At 41.7% G+C, this 15,237-nt stretch overlaps 1 protein-coding gene across 1 annotated transcript in view; it reads right to left on the reverse strand.

Annotated features, from left to right (window-relative positions):
• Positions 1-11,327, reverse strand: part of LOC135221423 (uncharacterized) — a 69,264-nt gene extending 57,937 nt beyond the window's left edge. The window contains exon 1 of the mRNA XM_064259198.1: positions 11,187-11,327. Coding sequence (XP_064115268.1) covers positions 11,187-11,206 — 20 coding nt within the window. The 5' untranslated portion in view covers positions 11,207-11,327. The remainder of the gene's footprint in view (positions 1-11,186) is intronic.
• Positions 11,328-15,237: the final 3,910 nt, after the last annotated feature.

Below are 15,237 nucleotides of genomic sequence, written 5' to 3' on the forward strand. Positions count from 1 at the left end.
ACTGTCAAATTCGTTGCAGTCACCATAGTTGTAAGTACAGGAGTCATGTTATTTGGAAGGGGTGGTCAAGCAAAGTAAAAAGACCCGGCTGACTGAGAGACTTAACTCCTAGAGTTCCTCCATCTCCTCTGTACTGCAAAATTCAGGTTAGTCAAAGAGGCTTCGTTCTGAACAGAGAGTGTCCACCAGTAGATCCTCCCCCCTGAGTGGAACAAAGTTTCTAATGAGCTGCCAGAGTGAACTTTTCCCTTTTGCTGACTTTCCACTGAATGTGCTATGGGAGTCAGTGATGGGGAGTTGAAACAAAAGAGGTTGCCAAAAACCACCCTCGAATTCACCTCCAATAATACCAGGGAGGCCTTCCTAGCCGCCGCCTTCTTGGCTGCAAACCTCACCCACTATTCTGATGGCCACTCACAGCACTTAGAATGAAGATCCTCTCAATTGTAGAAATGCTTACTGCATCACGTGCACAAAGAGTGCGGATCTGTTTCAATACTTGTGGGAGATCTTTTACATGACCTGCACTTCCTTGGCTAGTACTAACTTGCCATGCATTTCCCTCGTGTACAGGAGGAAGAAGCTTAGATGTCTGTTGTGTTTGATCTATCATCTTATTAGAACAAAAATCCCAATTTTTGAAAGTAAATTGTATTTTCCCTAACTATACAAACCTGAGGACCTTTACATAAGGAATTACTTTCAGTGTAGCTGAAATTACGGATACTAAATTCTTGAACAAGGTGGCTAGGCAGTAACCACCATCAGGTAGGCGGGAAGGCTCGCCTACCAGAATGTAAAACACTCCACTTTGCCTTTAGGCCAGGTTCAGATTGAGGGGTGGCATGAGGTGGGCATAAATGTAAAGGACCTCAGGTTTGTATAGTTAGGAAAAATACAAATTACTTTTAAAAATTGTGATTTGTTCCTACACGATATACAAACCCTCGGTCCTTTACATAAGGAAGACTCACTTATTGGTGGGAGGAATCTGAGTGAGCCTCTAGAACTGACTGGAGTTCTGCACACCTGGGCTATTCCTCCTGGTCGAAAGAGTGAGGAGGAATGCCCTGCCTCTGAAAACTTCATCAGAGTATAGGAGCTGCATGATCAATAGTCAGACTTCTGGGCCTTTTCGAAATGAGTAAGGAATCTTAACTCCCCCGAAAAAGGGCTGAGAAGAATATTTGAGAGTCAGAGGCATTAATGCAAAGTTCTGGGAAGGGCTTGCATTATTGCCAGTCTCCTTCCTCCCCTTGCTAGAGGAAGGAGCAGGATTGCTTCTATGATTCTGATAAGGAAAATAGAAAGGAAGCTTGATGTGTAAGCTTACCGCATCACTCGCCCGACCAGCCAGTGTAAGTTCGAGTCCTATCCTCAACCCGAAGGAAGAGGAGTAGAAGGACGAGGTGGGGAAGGTGGAGTCACTCTCACATCTTTCTTACCTCTAAAACTGCACATCATAGGCGAGATGCAACTTGTCCTCTTGAAGGAGCTGGAAAAGCAAAAACAACCTGCAAGCATCCACCACCGGTCCAAGGAAAGGAGGTTCCAAGGACCTGTGGGCAGACCTGAAGGAAAAAAGATATAAAGATGGTCGCAATGAGACCTCATTTATCTTTCGGTCCGACATATTCTTCAGAGTGATGAAATGTACCCATCTACTGGACTATCCAACTGCAGAGAAGTCTCTCCCGATCTCATAGGACTCGTAGAAAGACATGTCATTGGATACTTCTGCAATGGCAGTCTGCAGTGGATAAAGACACTGACACTCAATGATGGGTGTCGATGCTTCATGGGTACAATAATACACCAATGGGACAAAGTAATGACTGATCTGGATCAACCAATACAAAGTCCACAGCGCAGATCATGAAGGACTCGAAAGAATATCATTCTGCATCATCGCAGCTGCGCTGATGGGGCAGGTGCGATGAAGCAGAAGACTAGGCTACCGACTTCTGTTATACCATGGGGTAAACAGAAAGATGATAACGAGTCTATTGAGATATCTCTTTGTCTGAAAATTCTCATAATGGCAAATGTGGTGCAGGAGAGATGGGCATACAAGTATGCGAGAATTCCAGCCAACCAGAGACTTAAGTCTCTGATTACTGGGCAGAGATTCGAATTGGTAGTCAATTCTTAACAGTCAATTCTTAACAGAGGAGATACAATACCAAACTGAAAAGAATCTCGGAGAGCAAGCAGTACTGAGGCAGAGCCATACACCACTTGCTCAACTTGTTATCATCCTGAGTTGCCTGGTAGAGCATTCTATGAAGGAATGCATTCTGTTAGAACCATCGAGCGCAAAAAAGATACACTCGAGCATCTGCATTTCAACCGAAATGGGAGCGAAGAAAACCCTCTTGTTCGGTGATAATGCAAATGCTGTGGTGTTGTTGTGAAACAATACCACTAGTTATCTCAAAATCAAAACCGGTAACTCTCAGAAGGCCCGAATGGCTGTCCTGAGTTCCAGGTTAATTAAAAGAAGGTCTCGGTCACGTACCAGAGGAGTTAATTTACAGGTATGCACCTACCTCTCGGACCATGCAATTTATAGCAGTAGCATGTCGCTAGAGAAATATACTAGTATATTTTAGAGAAATATACTAGTATATTTGTATGTTCCTGTAAATTGCACTCCAGCCTAAATCTTCTTCATTCTAGGGACAAGAATAAGGACTGGAAGCAGACCTCCTTCATTCTCTAATGAAGAGAACGAAGGTAAAGTTTTCCCAAAGGGCGACTTCTACAGTAGTAACAGGATACCAAAGATGACTAGTTCAAGCCAAACTGGTTGTTCCCAAAACAGTAGCACTGGAGAGGTGTTCAAACCTCTCGGTGCTATCCATCCTGAACAGACTGACGTATGTTTGATAAGATCCTAAGATTGAACCAGAAACATAGTCTATCGGGTTTGAATTTCGAGGAGTAGACTCCATAGAATTCCTCTTATTTCCTTGTTCATTCTCGTACAACCAGGAAGTAGAGGGAAAAAAATAGAGGAGGATTGACTGTTCTTGCCTGCATTTCCCTGAACTTGTGATATTCTCACTCTGTTAAATGAAGCATTCATTCCTACAACCGTTTCATTCGTGCAAATGCGAGCGAAAGTTGACTGGAGTTAAACGCAGTAAAAGCTGGCAAGAACTTGCCACGTCTTGCTACGCTTCCATCATCTACATGATCGAACCTCATGAAGAGGACTGCGCAGAGGACCTCCTATCTCCTTCAGATACCTTGTCCCAAGGGACAACGACATCAATCTTGGCACCTGAAGAATAGCCATTCCTGGCTTTCAAAGGTGGGTCCGAGCCACCAACGCGGCTTGGTCACTTCTCTCGTCCTGCACCACTATCGCAATGGAGAGAAGATTACCTGTCACTGACTTGGGGTTTGTACACTCGGACACACCCATATATGAATATACCTGACACAGCCCCAGTTCCATGAGCAGCACCCTTGAAACCAGAGACAGGAGAACGAACCTGAGTTTGAACTCCAGGGGCTCCTGAGACATCATATATATTTGTGGATAGCGTCCAGGTTCCCGCTCCGAAAGGAGCAGTTAAGCCGAAGAGACAGCCAGTTACTTCCTCTCCATGGAAAGGGTGCAGACCCTTAGACGTCTCAATGCAAGACTTCTTAAGGGGCAGAGAATACCTTCCTCTTCTTAAGACGTGGAAACCTTTGAAGAGGGAGGTTAGGAGGTGTCAGATGATGAAGACGAAAGATGATGACCCCTTGAAAACTTGCTGCAACACTGGAAGGGAGGGCGCTATGTCATGGCAAGGAACCGCACCAATCAAGAACAGAGAGCTCATTCATTAGAGCTGAGCACTCAGATCGAGCTGTCTGGTTGAGCCAAGCCGAGCAAGCTGAGCAGATCACCACTACATAATTATGAGTGGTAATTGTCAATGAAGAACTATCACTTCTTCTTGATCAACTGTTCTCCTTCGAGGCCGAAGCTGTGAGAAGAACAAGAGGGATTCTGTGTCTGCTATCCTACATGTTTGGACCCTAAGGTCCAATACACAAGGACAGTACTTGACCATTCACCCAGAAGGTGTTGTATGCAGTTCCAAGCTCTACATAACTCCAAACCAGACTGAGGAGCAGACTCATCTGTACTGGTAAAGACTCGTCTCACCATCCAAGCACTCATAATAGTGAGCGCTCGGCAAGCGTTGAATTTGTAAGGATTCCCACGCTTAGCGAGAAAAACCCAACTCTTGTATGACAATAATCGGGCGAGCCTTTTCTCACCCTGGTACTCTGCAATATGATGAAGCCAAGCACTCAGCGAGCGCCAATGAAACCAAGGGAACCTGGTGCTTGGCGAGACTCCCAATTATTGTAATAATCATTGGGAATACCCGTTGCCCTGGTGTTTGGAAATCTCAGAAAACCAAATCACCCTGCAAATGCTAGACATTCCAAGGAATTTAATGGCTTAACGAGACTCCCGGTTTTCATAATAATTACCGGGAATGTCTGCCTCGCCCGAGTGTTTGGAAATTACAGAAAAACCATAACACTCTCAGAATGCCAAAAATTCCAAGGAATTTGAGCATTCAGCGAGATTCCCTGTTAGCGTAGTAACAATTATCAGGAATTCCCGTCTCTCCAAAGTGTTTGCAGATCATAAAAGACCAAAACACTCGGAGAGTGCTAGAAATTCCAAAGAATTTTAAGCTCTCGGTGAGACCCTCGAATTTTGTCAAACAATCACTGGGGTGGGGCCCCTCCTCAACTCTTGTAGAAATCGAGGAGGAACGGGCAAAAAACCAGTCCTAAATGCAAGCATTTAAGATTGGACTGAGAGTACAGTTCAATAGAATATACAATTGAGGCTTCCAAAACCTAAGAACCCATAGGGGAATTACGAATTGAAACAAGTCCAAAAGACAGAAAAAGCCATGGAGACATAGTCTCCAGTTTTGACATAAGATCCTTCCTCAACGACGTGGATGTTTGTCCAGTAGGACCCTAAGGTTCCTCCAAGAACGTAGTCCCCCAACGCTGAATCCTACGGAGACCATTTTGCAGGATCCCTCTTATTCACCCCACCCCTCCCAGCGTAGCCATAGGAAGTAGAGGGAATAGGGAAGGAAGACTTGATGCACTTGCTCGCCATGCTAGCAGAAGTAGCAGGAGAAGCGAGTCATAGGCAGCCATCAACCTGCAATGATGGCCACGATGAGAGTCTAGGAAAGCGTTATCATCTGGAGAAAACACTTTCCCGAGGAGGGTTACGAAACTCTTGTACGGCAGGAGAAACAGTTGCCGCGAACTTGACCATCGTCTGGGTGGGGCTGATTGGAGAGAGCTGATACTGTCCTCCAACGTGTCAAAGTCCTTGAAGAGGTTGAAACCTCTCAAGAGGACTGAATGAGGGAGCCCCTACCAGTCTCTGCGTGCACGGTCCCGTGGGACTGTCACGTCAACCCTGGGAACCGAGCAATTACTGCGAGAGTGATCACCAGCAAGGCGCGAGTAACCTGAGCGAATCGCTCCTTTCTTCTACTCCGTGCCTAAGTCATGACAGTGAGCAGACTCAGCGTCACTGACTCTGGATGTACGTGAATCCAAAGATTTACGTGCACTAAGGGACTTGCGAATGAGCGCCCGACATGGGCAGAACCTCTAAGACTAGCAGCAGGACTGAAGTTTGCGCTTCTATGGCTCCCAACATGCTAGGCCCTGGGGAGCATGACGGTTCCCATTCCTGAAGGAACGGGAGAGCCTGCGGAAGACCCAACTGCCTCCTCAGTTTGAGGAGGCAGACCCTTAGAAGTCCCATGACGAGAATTCTTAGGGGGGGAGACTACCTTCTCCTTCTTGCAGAGAGCCTTAGAAGTCGAAGGGGTGGAGGCTGATGAAAAATATGATGATTCCGAATAGGAAGATGACGACGCTTGACAAGCTCTCTTCCTCTTTGACTGCTCCAAATTCTGCAAGACTTCTCTGCAGGATGAGAAATATTTACCAGCAGGCGAAGGCTTTGTCCAGTAATGTAACTCCAGGATAGCAGTGGTAAAGGAATATGATTTCCAGCAGGGGATCAGTACACACACTCGAGGACCAATATTACAGCATGCTACGAGTCACAGGTATAATTCCAAGGTTAGGTTAACCAACACAATGAGATATCCAACCATCTACTGCTGTAATCACTATCACCACTGTTAGCCTGTAAAAGAAAGAAAATACAATTTAAAGTAAAAGGATACTCCTCTCGCATCAAAGGGCACCGCCCTCCGAAATGAGAGATCTCCCAAACACCAACACCACACACCCCCTCTTCTACCCTCGTCTGATAGCTAGCGAAAGGATAAAGGAGAAGAGGAATTACCAGAAGAAACAAATGACAAACCACTTTAGTTCCTCTTGGTAATTTCCAAAGTGTAAGTGTAAATTTTGGATGAATACATGTCTCGTCCTAATGTACTAATAAAGATGTTGGCATACCTTTGCCACCGACCCTTAACACAAAGTAGAAAGGAGGCTATCACAGCAAGTGGGTTTGCATATTAATTATCTAATTCAAATAATTGTAAATATCAAACACAGTATATACATATTTATTAAAAAAATTAAAAAAAATAAAGATCCCACTGGGAAAATGATTAATGGCTAGTCAGTGAGAGCTCACAAAAATACGTCTTTATTGGAAGACGTCCGAAAGCAAAGTGGAGTATTTACATCTGGGCAGGCAGGCCTACCCGCCTACCAGACGGTAGTTACTGCTTAATCATCTTGTTCAAGAATTTAACGGCCGTAATTCCAGCTATGCTGAAAGTAATTCCTTATGCAAAGGATCGAGGGATTGTATATCGTGTAGGAACAATCAACAAACCTTACATTGATCTCAAACAAATCAAGAAGCAGCTACAGTAAATAATACTCAAGAATATGAACTTAAAACAAGAAATGATGGCAAAAGTTGAAGCAGAGATCAAAAGGAAGATGCCTCCAACTGGTAGCAGTTGAAAGCAAAATGGAATCCAGACTGACAAGTGGGTAGGGCTTCCCCCAACCTGTCAGTAGTTAATTACTTTGTCAGCCATTCTGTCTCGTGTTCACAAGCTATATTCCTACTGTAAAGAATGAAGATTTTATGTTCATAAAAACTAAATCCTATTCAAACCAAACACACAGGATGTGAGTGAGTGACTAGGTTGTGCTAACCCCTCTCTGTGTGAACCTCATGAGTTGCAGTAAGAGTTCCACTGTTTCCCTTTTACCCTGGCCGTATGGCTCTGAATAAACTCGAGAGAATACTGTTAACCTGTTGCCACCTGGAAACCCTACCAATAGGCTGGCATGTGGGAAGTGAACAAGAAGCACGAATGGGTCTCACAACCACTCTGTGGCGCCCTGATGAGTTGTGGTAAGAGGAGTTGCAGCACTCCTGTTACCCCAGCCATGTGGCCTAGATGAAAAGAGAGAACACGCTAATGGAAGCAAAATAATGACATGAACAGGTTGCACAACTCTCACTCTGTTCAAAACTTATGGGTGCTGGTGAGGGGTGTTGATGTGCCCCCCCTAATACCATGGCCACATGGCACCGAATAGGTAGAGGAAACACCACTAGTCAGTTGCCCCAAGAAGCCCAATCCATAGACTGTGTAATGGGAAGCCAATGAACTGCTAGACCAGGTCATACATCCTTCTCTGTGTGGCTAGATAGTTGTAATGAGAAAGGAGACTTGACTCTGCAAACACAGCCCTCGAGTCAAAGCAGATGGCACTCACTGCTGATCCTGCTCTGGAAAAATCAGTCACCGTTGGTGAATAAACTTCTCCATTTTTCCTCAAAGAGAAAGCATGCTGAAAGAGGCCTAACAGGTTTCACAAGCAGGGGCAGACTTCGTGATTCAAAACCCATAGTACACAGAAAACAAGAGGGATCAAGTGAAGGAAGACGGTAAAGAAGGTGAAAGGGGATAAGGAAAGTGCTACTTGATTCCTTACTCTTTCTCTGCTGTCAATACTTGCCTAATCTGCAGGACTGCCTGAGTCCAGAATCAAAAGTCTGAGTTACACTTATCGAAGGAATTATGCTATAAGAGCTTTCTTCCAACCCCCACCAGATAAAAAAGAAGGCCAACCAGAGGACTGCCTTATCTGAGCACTACCTTATATAAGACATTCCAACCTCCTACAGTCCTTCCAAGGTGACTAAATCTCATATACCTGAGAATTAATCACATTACGTTTCGATTTATGATACAGTACCCTGGAGAGAAGGTATTCACCTTCCTCATCACGGCACTCTGAAAATAAACGCTCTCTTCTGTCCTGAAGACTGGGACACTCGACCAGCAAGTGTCGCACAGTCAGAGGAACCAGGCAGTCATCACAGAATGGCTAGGGATGTCCCGCCATTAAATAACCGTGTGTCAGGTGTGGGTGACCAATTCTTAAGCGACAGAGGGCCGTTTCCCATCTCCTTGATATTTTGCTGTGATCTCGTAATTTTGCCATTTCTCTCGGGCTTTTTTTTTTATGTAAGGGAAAACTCTCTAAATGGTAATGCAATATTTCTTTGAGGACCATCATGAATTGCCCTTTTCGCTAGCTTATCAGCCTTTTCGTTTCCAGCTACTCCTGTGTGTGCTGGTACCCAACAGAAGTTTACGGTTTTCCTTTTCTGGTTAACTAAAAACAACCATTCTAAAATGTCTAAAATCAGAGGATGTTTTGAATAAAAATTCATGGCTTGAATCGCACTTAGAGAATCTATGAAAATAGTAAAACTGCTATCTTCACAAAGTAAAATTTCCATACTTGAAACTAAAATGGCATATAACTCAGCTGTAAAAATGGAGCAACAATTAGGTAATGATCCACAGCGTTCAAAATTTGGAAAAACTGCCAACACCAGTATCAGATTTGGAACCATTAGTATATATACGATATCACTTTCAAGCTGAGATGCAAGCTCTAAAAAGTAAATCGTATCACTTCCTCTGATATATTCTTCTAGGATGAATTAAAGTAGTTACAATATGTAATATAAGGTAGCTTCCAAGGTGGAATTACTGAAAACTTGAGAGACAGAACAAGAGATATGATTATGTTTAAATTGGTCATGATTTCCCGTACCCAGAAGACAAATGGATGTGGCATTTTTTAATGATCTCTAAAATAAGGAAAATGTTTTTCATTTCTGACAGCAATGCTAGCTAAAGAATTTGGAAGTCTCTGGAACCTAATCCAACTTCGCACAAGCAAAGACTGGAAATGGAGATCCAGAGGAAGCTCTCCAGCATCCACCAACATACTTTCAATGAGAGAAGATCTAAAACCTCCTGTAGAAATCCAAATGCCTTCATGATGAACAGAATAAAGAGCCTTCAATTTATACAGAGGACCAGATGTGAACACTTTGCAACCGTAAGCTAACTTTGGTAAAATAATAGCTTTGTATAATCTGAGGAGCTGTGTTCGGTCAGCACCCCATGAAGTATGAGATAATACTCTTAATAGATCTAGTGCCTTTACACATTTTGTTTTCAAGTTAGTTATATGGGAAGACCAAGTAAGCTTGTTGTCAAATATTAACCCTAGAAATTTGGTTTGTGTCTTACAAGAATTCGTCGTCCATTGATAAATAAGTCACGATCGGGATGAGCTCCTCTTAAGGTGGCAAAGTGTACTATTAAAGTTTTGTGATAGAAAATTTGAACCCTCTTTTCTCAGCCCATGTGACAACTTTGTTAATATTGTTGGCCATTACAGCATAGGTCATACTGATTTGTTTGTCCGACCTTGGGTAGCTGTGTGTATCATGTGACCAGCTAAGCGCAAAGTGGTGACGAAGTTAACAAACGATTGCGGAAGATAATAACATCAGAACACAAGAAAACTACCTGAAAAAAAAATGGATTTCCATGCAAAAACGGCTGGCTGGAGTCTTCCGGAAAAATTACCGTTTTCGTTTTGATTATTTGTAGGATGAGGTTTGTATGATGAAGGCTTTACCAATGCTGGTGGTTTTAATGACCGGTTTCAAGTTTCCTTGACCCACTCTTTTGCTCTTAACATTTCTGCATACTTTGTTCAATGTAAAAGCATACTTGTTTGAATATGATTGGAGATTCTTCTTCCAACTGAAGTGTGATAAGGTACCCTACTTTTAAGTTGTCTAATGTGCTAGGAAGAGTTCCCATGGTTTATATGGTTTGAAAATATTTATTCTCAAGATGCACTTTAACAGTATTAAGACCTCATGGGTATCGTCTTCCTTGTCATGAGATGATGAGACTGAAAATAAAGTGAAAATTAGATTAACCTTATGTTACCATAGCACATTTTCTTTTCGCCTTGTTTTGACCCAGCCAGAAAATATACGCAGTCTAAAAAAATCAACCTGAATCTCTATTGACGTCTGAGAGGATAGTCTTGTCATCTTAGTTCCATGCCTTAAAACGTACATGTAAATTATGGTCACGTTAAGAGCTATATTTATAATGAATTTCTCTTCAACACCCTCATAAACATAACAGAAAAAGGAAAGCGCTTTGATAACTTACCTATATTCTTTAAATAAATCAGCACTTTGCAAAAAAATACCTCTAATCAAATGAAAGTGAAATGATAGTTTATTCTGGTATGAATTTAAGGTTAGAGTTTTATGCGAGGGCTACGGTGATGTGCCTCCAATTACTAAATATTACACAAGCAGCACAACTGTATTCTGTATATTCGCTCTTTTTGGATTCAAAACCTGCTCCGTAATTTGGGGAACCCACTAGACCGCGCTATATGTTTTGCTAAGGTAGACGATGGCCAATGTCTGACAGAAAATTCGTCACCAAGTTTATCCGTTACGCAATATCTATAATCTCTGCAGGATCATGCAGTGAATGACAAAACTCGTTACACTTCACAAACCTGATTAGTTATTAAAACGAACTCGAAAAAATCGAAGATTCCACGTTATTTTGATCAAAGAAGCAAATCTATCGATATTACGGTCCCCTATAAAATCTAAACATCCATTTACTGTATGCTTTTTACAGCTTGAACCATAGCAGCATAGCCATATTCTATACTAAATCTAAACAGCGTCAGTCAGAATAACGACGTTGGCTGATCTTTTGGTTTAAATTCATGCCAATTCTTACTTCTAAAGGTTTTCTTTTTGCAACAATACTTACATGTCTTTCATGCTGACCATTTATGAAGACTGTCTCTCACAAATATTCCACACTACTACAAAATACTACAACACCGACCAGATCTCACTAAGCAGTGACGAAGTCGTGATGATTCAGTACTATCACTGCACTGACTGAGCAGCTGAGCTTCCCTTCCGAGAAAAACGAGTTTGACAGGAAGGACTCATATGACAAAGTGACGTCATAAAGTTAGATTCGGGGATTGGTGAATAGGCCATGACGTCATGATATATCCTGCCATTCTATTGGTAGGTGTTTCCGGAGACTCAGAATACTGGTGCGAAGTTGGACTATGTCGCAATCAGTTTAGAAGAGAAAGTAAAAGAATAAGGCAGGGCCGTACCCAGAGTTTTTTATGGGCGGGGGGGGGGGGGGGGGTCGTTTTTCTCAAAACTGGACCTTTTCTTCTATAATTACCATTGAATATATAGGCATGTAGAAGCTGGATTACTTGAAAATGTTAGTTTAGTTTATTACGAAGAAAAATTGAGTATGTGGTCTATGCACTTCTACGCGATTAGATGTTATTATAAGTACTGACTTTGGTAAACAGAAAATATGGACTTGCCTGTAAGTCAAATGAATTATTACTGATAGTGAAAGACGATGAATGTCAATATATCTAAAATAAATTTGAAAACAAAAATAAATAAATAATTGCCCCATTACTGTTTCATTTAGAAATAAAAGGGAAACAATAAAACTTTAGAAGCTCTCTCTCTCTCTCTCTCTCTCTCTCTCTCTCTGGGACATAATTCCCAGTTCCCAATTGGTCATGAGCTCGATCCTCTTGGTTTGTTGAAAACTTCTTTGTTTATGTCACGTAGATACTGTAAGTGGGAATGATATCCAAGTTTTTTCCAAATATTATCGAGTTTTTTCTCTACCGGAATTTGCTCACCATGAGATAAATACAACTTACTCAAGAAGAATTTTACAATCAAATTTGCATCACAGGTAATAACTAGATTTCCATCACTGGACACCCGAAAGGCGCAATTGAGGCCATTTGTTTTCAATTAGGCAGTTCCTGGGAAGTGAAAAGGATGCAATACATTATGAATGTTTGTAATGACGTCTAGTACAAATCCACGGACACAAACCAATGCTTTTCTCTCTTTCTCTAAAGTAGAATTATGGTGTACTACCTACAATTAGTTTATAGCGCATACTCTTGGATTATGATTGTGACAAAGGAACAGATAATAAAGAAATCCTTTTCATATCGAGGGCGACTTGGAGGTGAGGCTCTTGAACTGTCTGCTTAAAAGCTCTGGTTGACACGGTTCATTGAATAACTCACTGATCACAAGTATTATCCAGGACCTGCACATTTGTGTTCAGCAACTGAACCCGGTCTCTAGTCAATGACACATTAAACTTTAATAAAATGTAATTCTAAAATTATTAATAAAATACAAATTCTAAAGTGATTAAAGAGCTTATGCTTTTTGTAAACTCGGCGTAATGTTCGCTGATACTTATATTTACTTGAGAAAGGAGGAAAGCTATAGTATATCACATGGTCTCGTCATTTTTCCCCAGACCATGAAAAAGAAGAGAAAGAAGACATGTCGAAACCCAAAGATAAACTCTCTAAATAATCACTGTTGATGAAATGCACACAGAAGAGGAATCCGATTACAGTCCCATATTTTCCCTCGTGCATAGCAGCAGTCTTTGACACAGGATCGCCAAAGAATATCAAACTTAGTGACTAGTCTGCCACAGACTTTCAATTGATGTGAAAACAATATTCCTTGTAAGTTTGATTTACATAGATTTTTAGGTACACTACATGCCAAGCACTGGGGCAACTAAGGGCATTCAGCGCTGATGTGCAAATTGACAGTGAAAAGGTTTGAAAGGGGTAACAGAAGGAAAGCTTTACAGTTGCACTATATGAATCAATTTTTAAGAGAGGGTAGACAGTAAGATGGAAGAAAGAGAATATGAACAGAGGTACAGTAAAAGGAATGACAAGGGTTGCAGCTAGGGGCTAAAGGGAAGCTGCAAAGAACCTTAAGTAGTGCCTGCTGTTACGAAAAACCCACCCCCCTACCCAAGTGGGTATTAACCGGTGTGCCAGATATTATCGACAAGATGGTCTAACCCAGGCCTCAGTAGTCAGCACTTCACGAAGGGCAAATGAACACAATCAGCAAAAATTTTAACAAAATTTTAATACAAGAATAAATCTCTAAGTTTCATGATTCTACCCTTACAATTACTAAATGAAAATAGGACGCATCAAGGATTAATAAATTAATCACTTAATCAATGAGCACGTGGTCCTTAGGGGACACGTGGTCCAGTTGAATTTTAATAAAACTACAAGTCACAGTTAAATCACCCAAAAAATAACGACACAAGTCGGGGAACTATACACACATGAACGGTAGCAATGATTTAGCCGGGAGCATGGGAACTATATATATATATATATATATATATATTATATATATATATATATATATATAATATATATATATTATTATATATATATATATATATAATATATATATATATAAATCTTACCTCTAGTATGGTCTGGAAGTGAAGGCTGAAACATCTTTGCATCTGACACTATATGTTGTGAAGAAAGAACGCGCTTTTTCTTGACAGATTCCCCCCCCCCCCCCCTCACATTTAGATTCCATGGATAAGCTTGTGGCAGTTGGAACGAGGTTTCTTTTCCTAATATGTTGGTAAATGTCACCTGATTGAGTTTAAACCCCAACCCTGATGCACATACTCCTATGGGCATGTTAAAACTATTGTTAACAGTAATATTTGAGAATTTCTAGTTGCCTTTAATTGCATCAAGATTCACTAGTCCGCACGACTATAAAAGATGACACAGTGTGTCATTAGTGTAACATATAATTTGGGGAGCAACCCTGTCTCGAATACATGAGTGAATCGTGTGTGCGGGTTGTGGAGTTGATGGTGGCCATGCTGTAAGTAATTGTAAGTAATCGTAGAATATTTGTTGCATCAGCAATTGTACATCGTTCTAGAGTATTGTTTCGAGTTAAACATGTTAAATTGCGAGTGCAAGGTATTAAATTGCTAAGGATAAACTTTTCATTTTTTAATCTCTTTAAAGCAGTTACGTGTTTGTGTCCTGATGGAGTTTGATTTCGCAATAAAAAGTGTTAAAACTCCGTATTTCTATTACCATACAGTTGTCCTTGAGTACAGACTGGTATCTGTGCCCTTAAGGCCGAATTTATCGGCCATAACATCAGGCCTAGAGCTAAAGTGGTGTGATAATTCCCCACATTTTTTGGTTCTTCGAACGTCGGGTAAATTAGAGAAATCAGTTCCTGATCAACAGCAGCAGTAATATGGTATTTAACATACTCATACTTGGTCACTTGCAACAGCCCTCCAACCTCCCGCGAAACAAAGGAAGTGATAATTGTAATGTAATAGCTACTGTAGGCTAGGTGCTCTGCAACAGAACCTAGATTGTTTGCCGTATTTCTTGAGTCATGGCTGGAGATTAACATAGTTTAGGTGGTCAGAACCAGACCCTAGTCCATTTTTGTTGCCCATGTCGAGGCCTATCATGAAGCAAGAGCCTGTGCTGTGCAAGCCTAGCTTATAACGTAGGCTAGGTGGTCTGAACCAGACCCTAGTTCATTTTGTTGCCCATGTCAAGGGCTTTCATGAAGCAAGAGCCTGTGCTGTGTAAGGCTAGCTTTGTTGTTTGGAGACACATGCGCAAGATTTTTGTTAAGTTGTTTTTGAGATTATCATGGTTGTAGTCCTCCTGACTGCCACGATCGGTTGTGACCAAGGAAGAATGCTTTATGTCACTCGTACACCTGGACTGGACCCCGCCCTTGAATTGCATTAGAGCTGCCTTTGATTTGGAAAGGGATCCTAGAGTCAATGGAGTTGCTCCAGGGTAGGTCAAGTCTTGAGCATAATTGCTACTGATTACAGCAACCTTAGGCTTGTTAGGCAAGTGCTAGGGGAATTATTGAAGAAAATGATAACACCTTTATCTCTAACCGTGCGG

Source organism: Macrobrachium nipponense, chromosome 20, assembly GCF_015104395.2.
Source record: "Macrobrachium nipponense isolate FS-2020 chromosome 20, ASM1510439v2, whole genome shotgun sequence".
Taxonomy (NCBI): Eukaryota; Metazoa; Arthropoda; class Malacostraca; order Decapoda; family Palaemonidae; genus Macrobrachium; species Macrobrachium nipponense.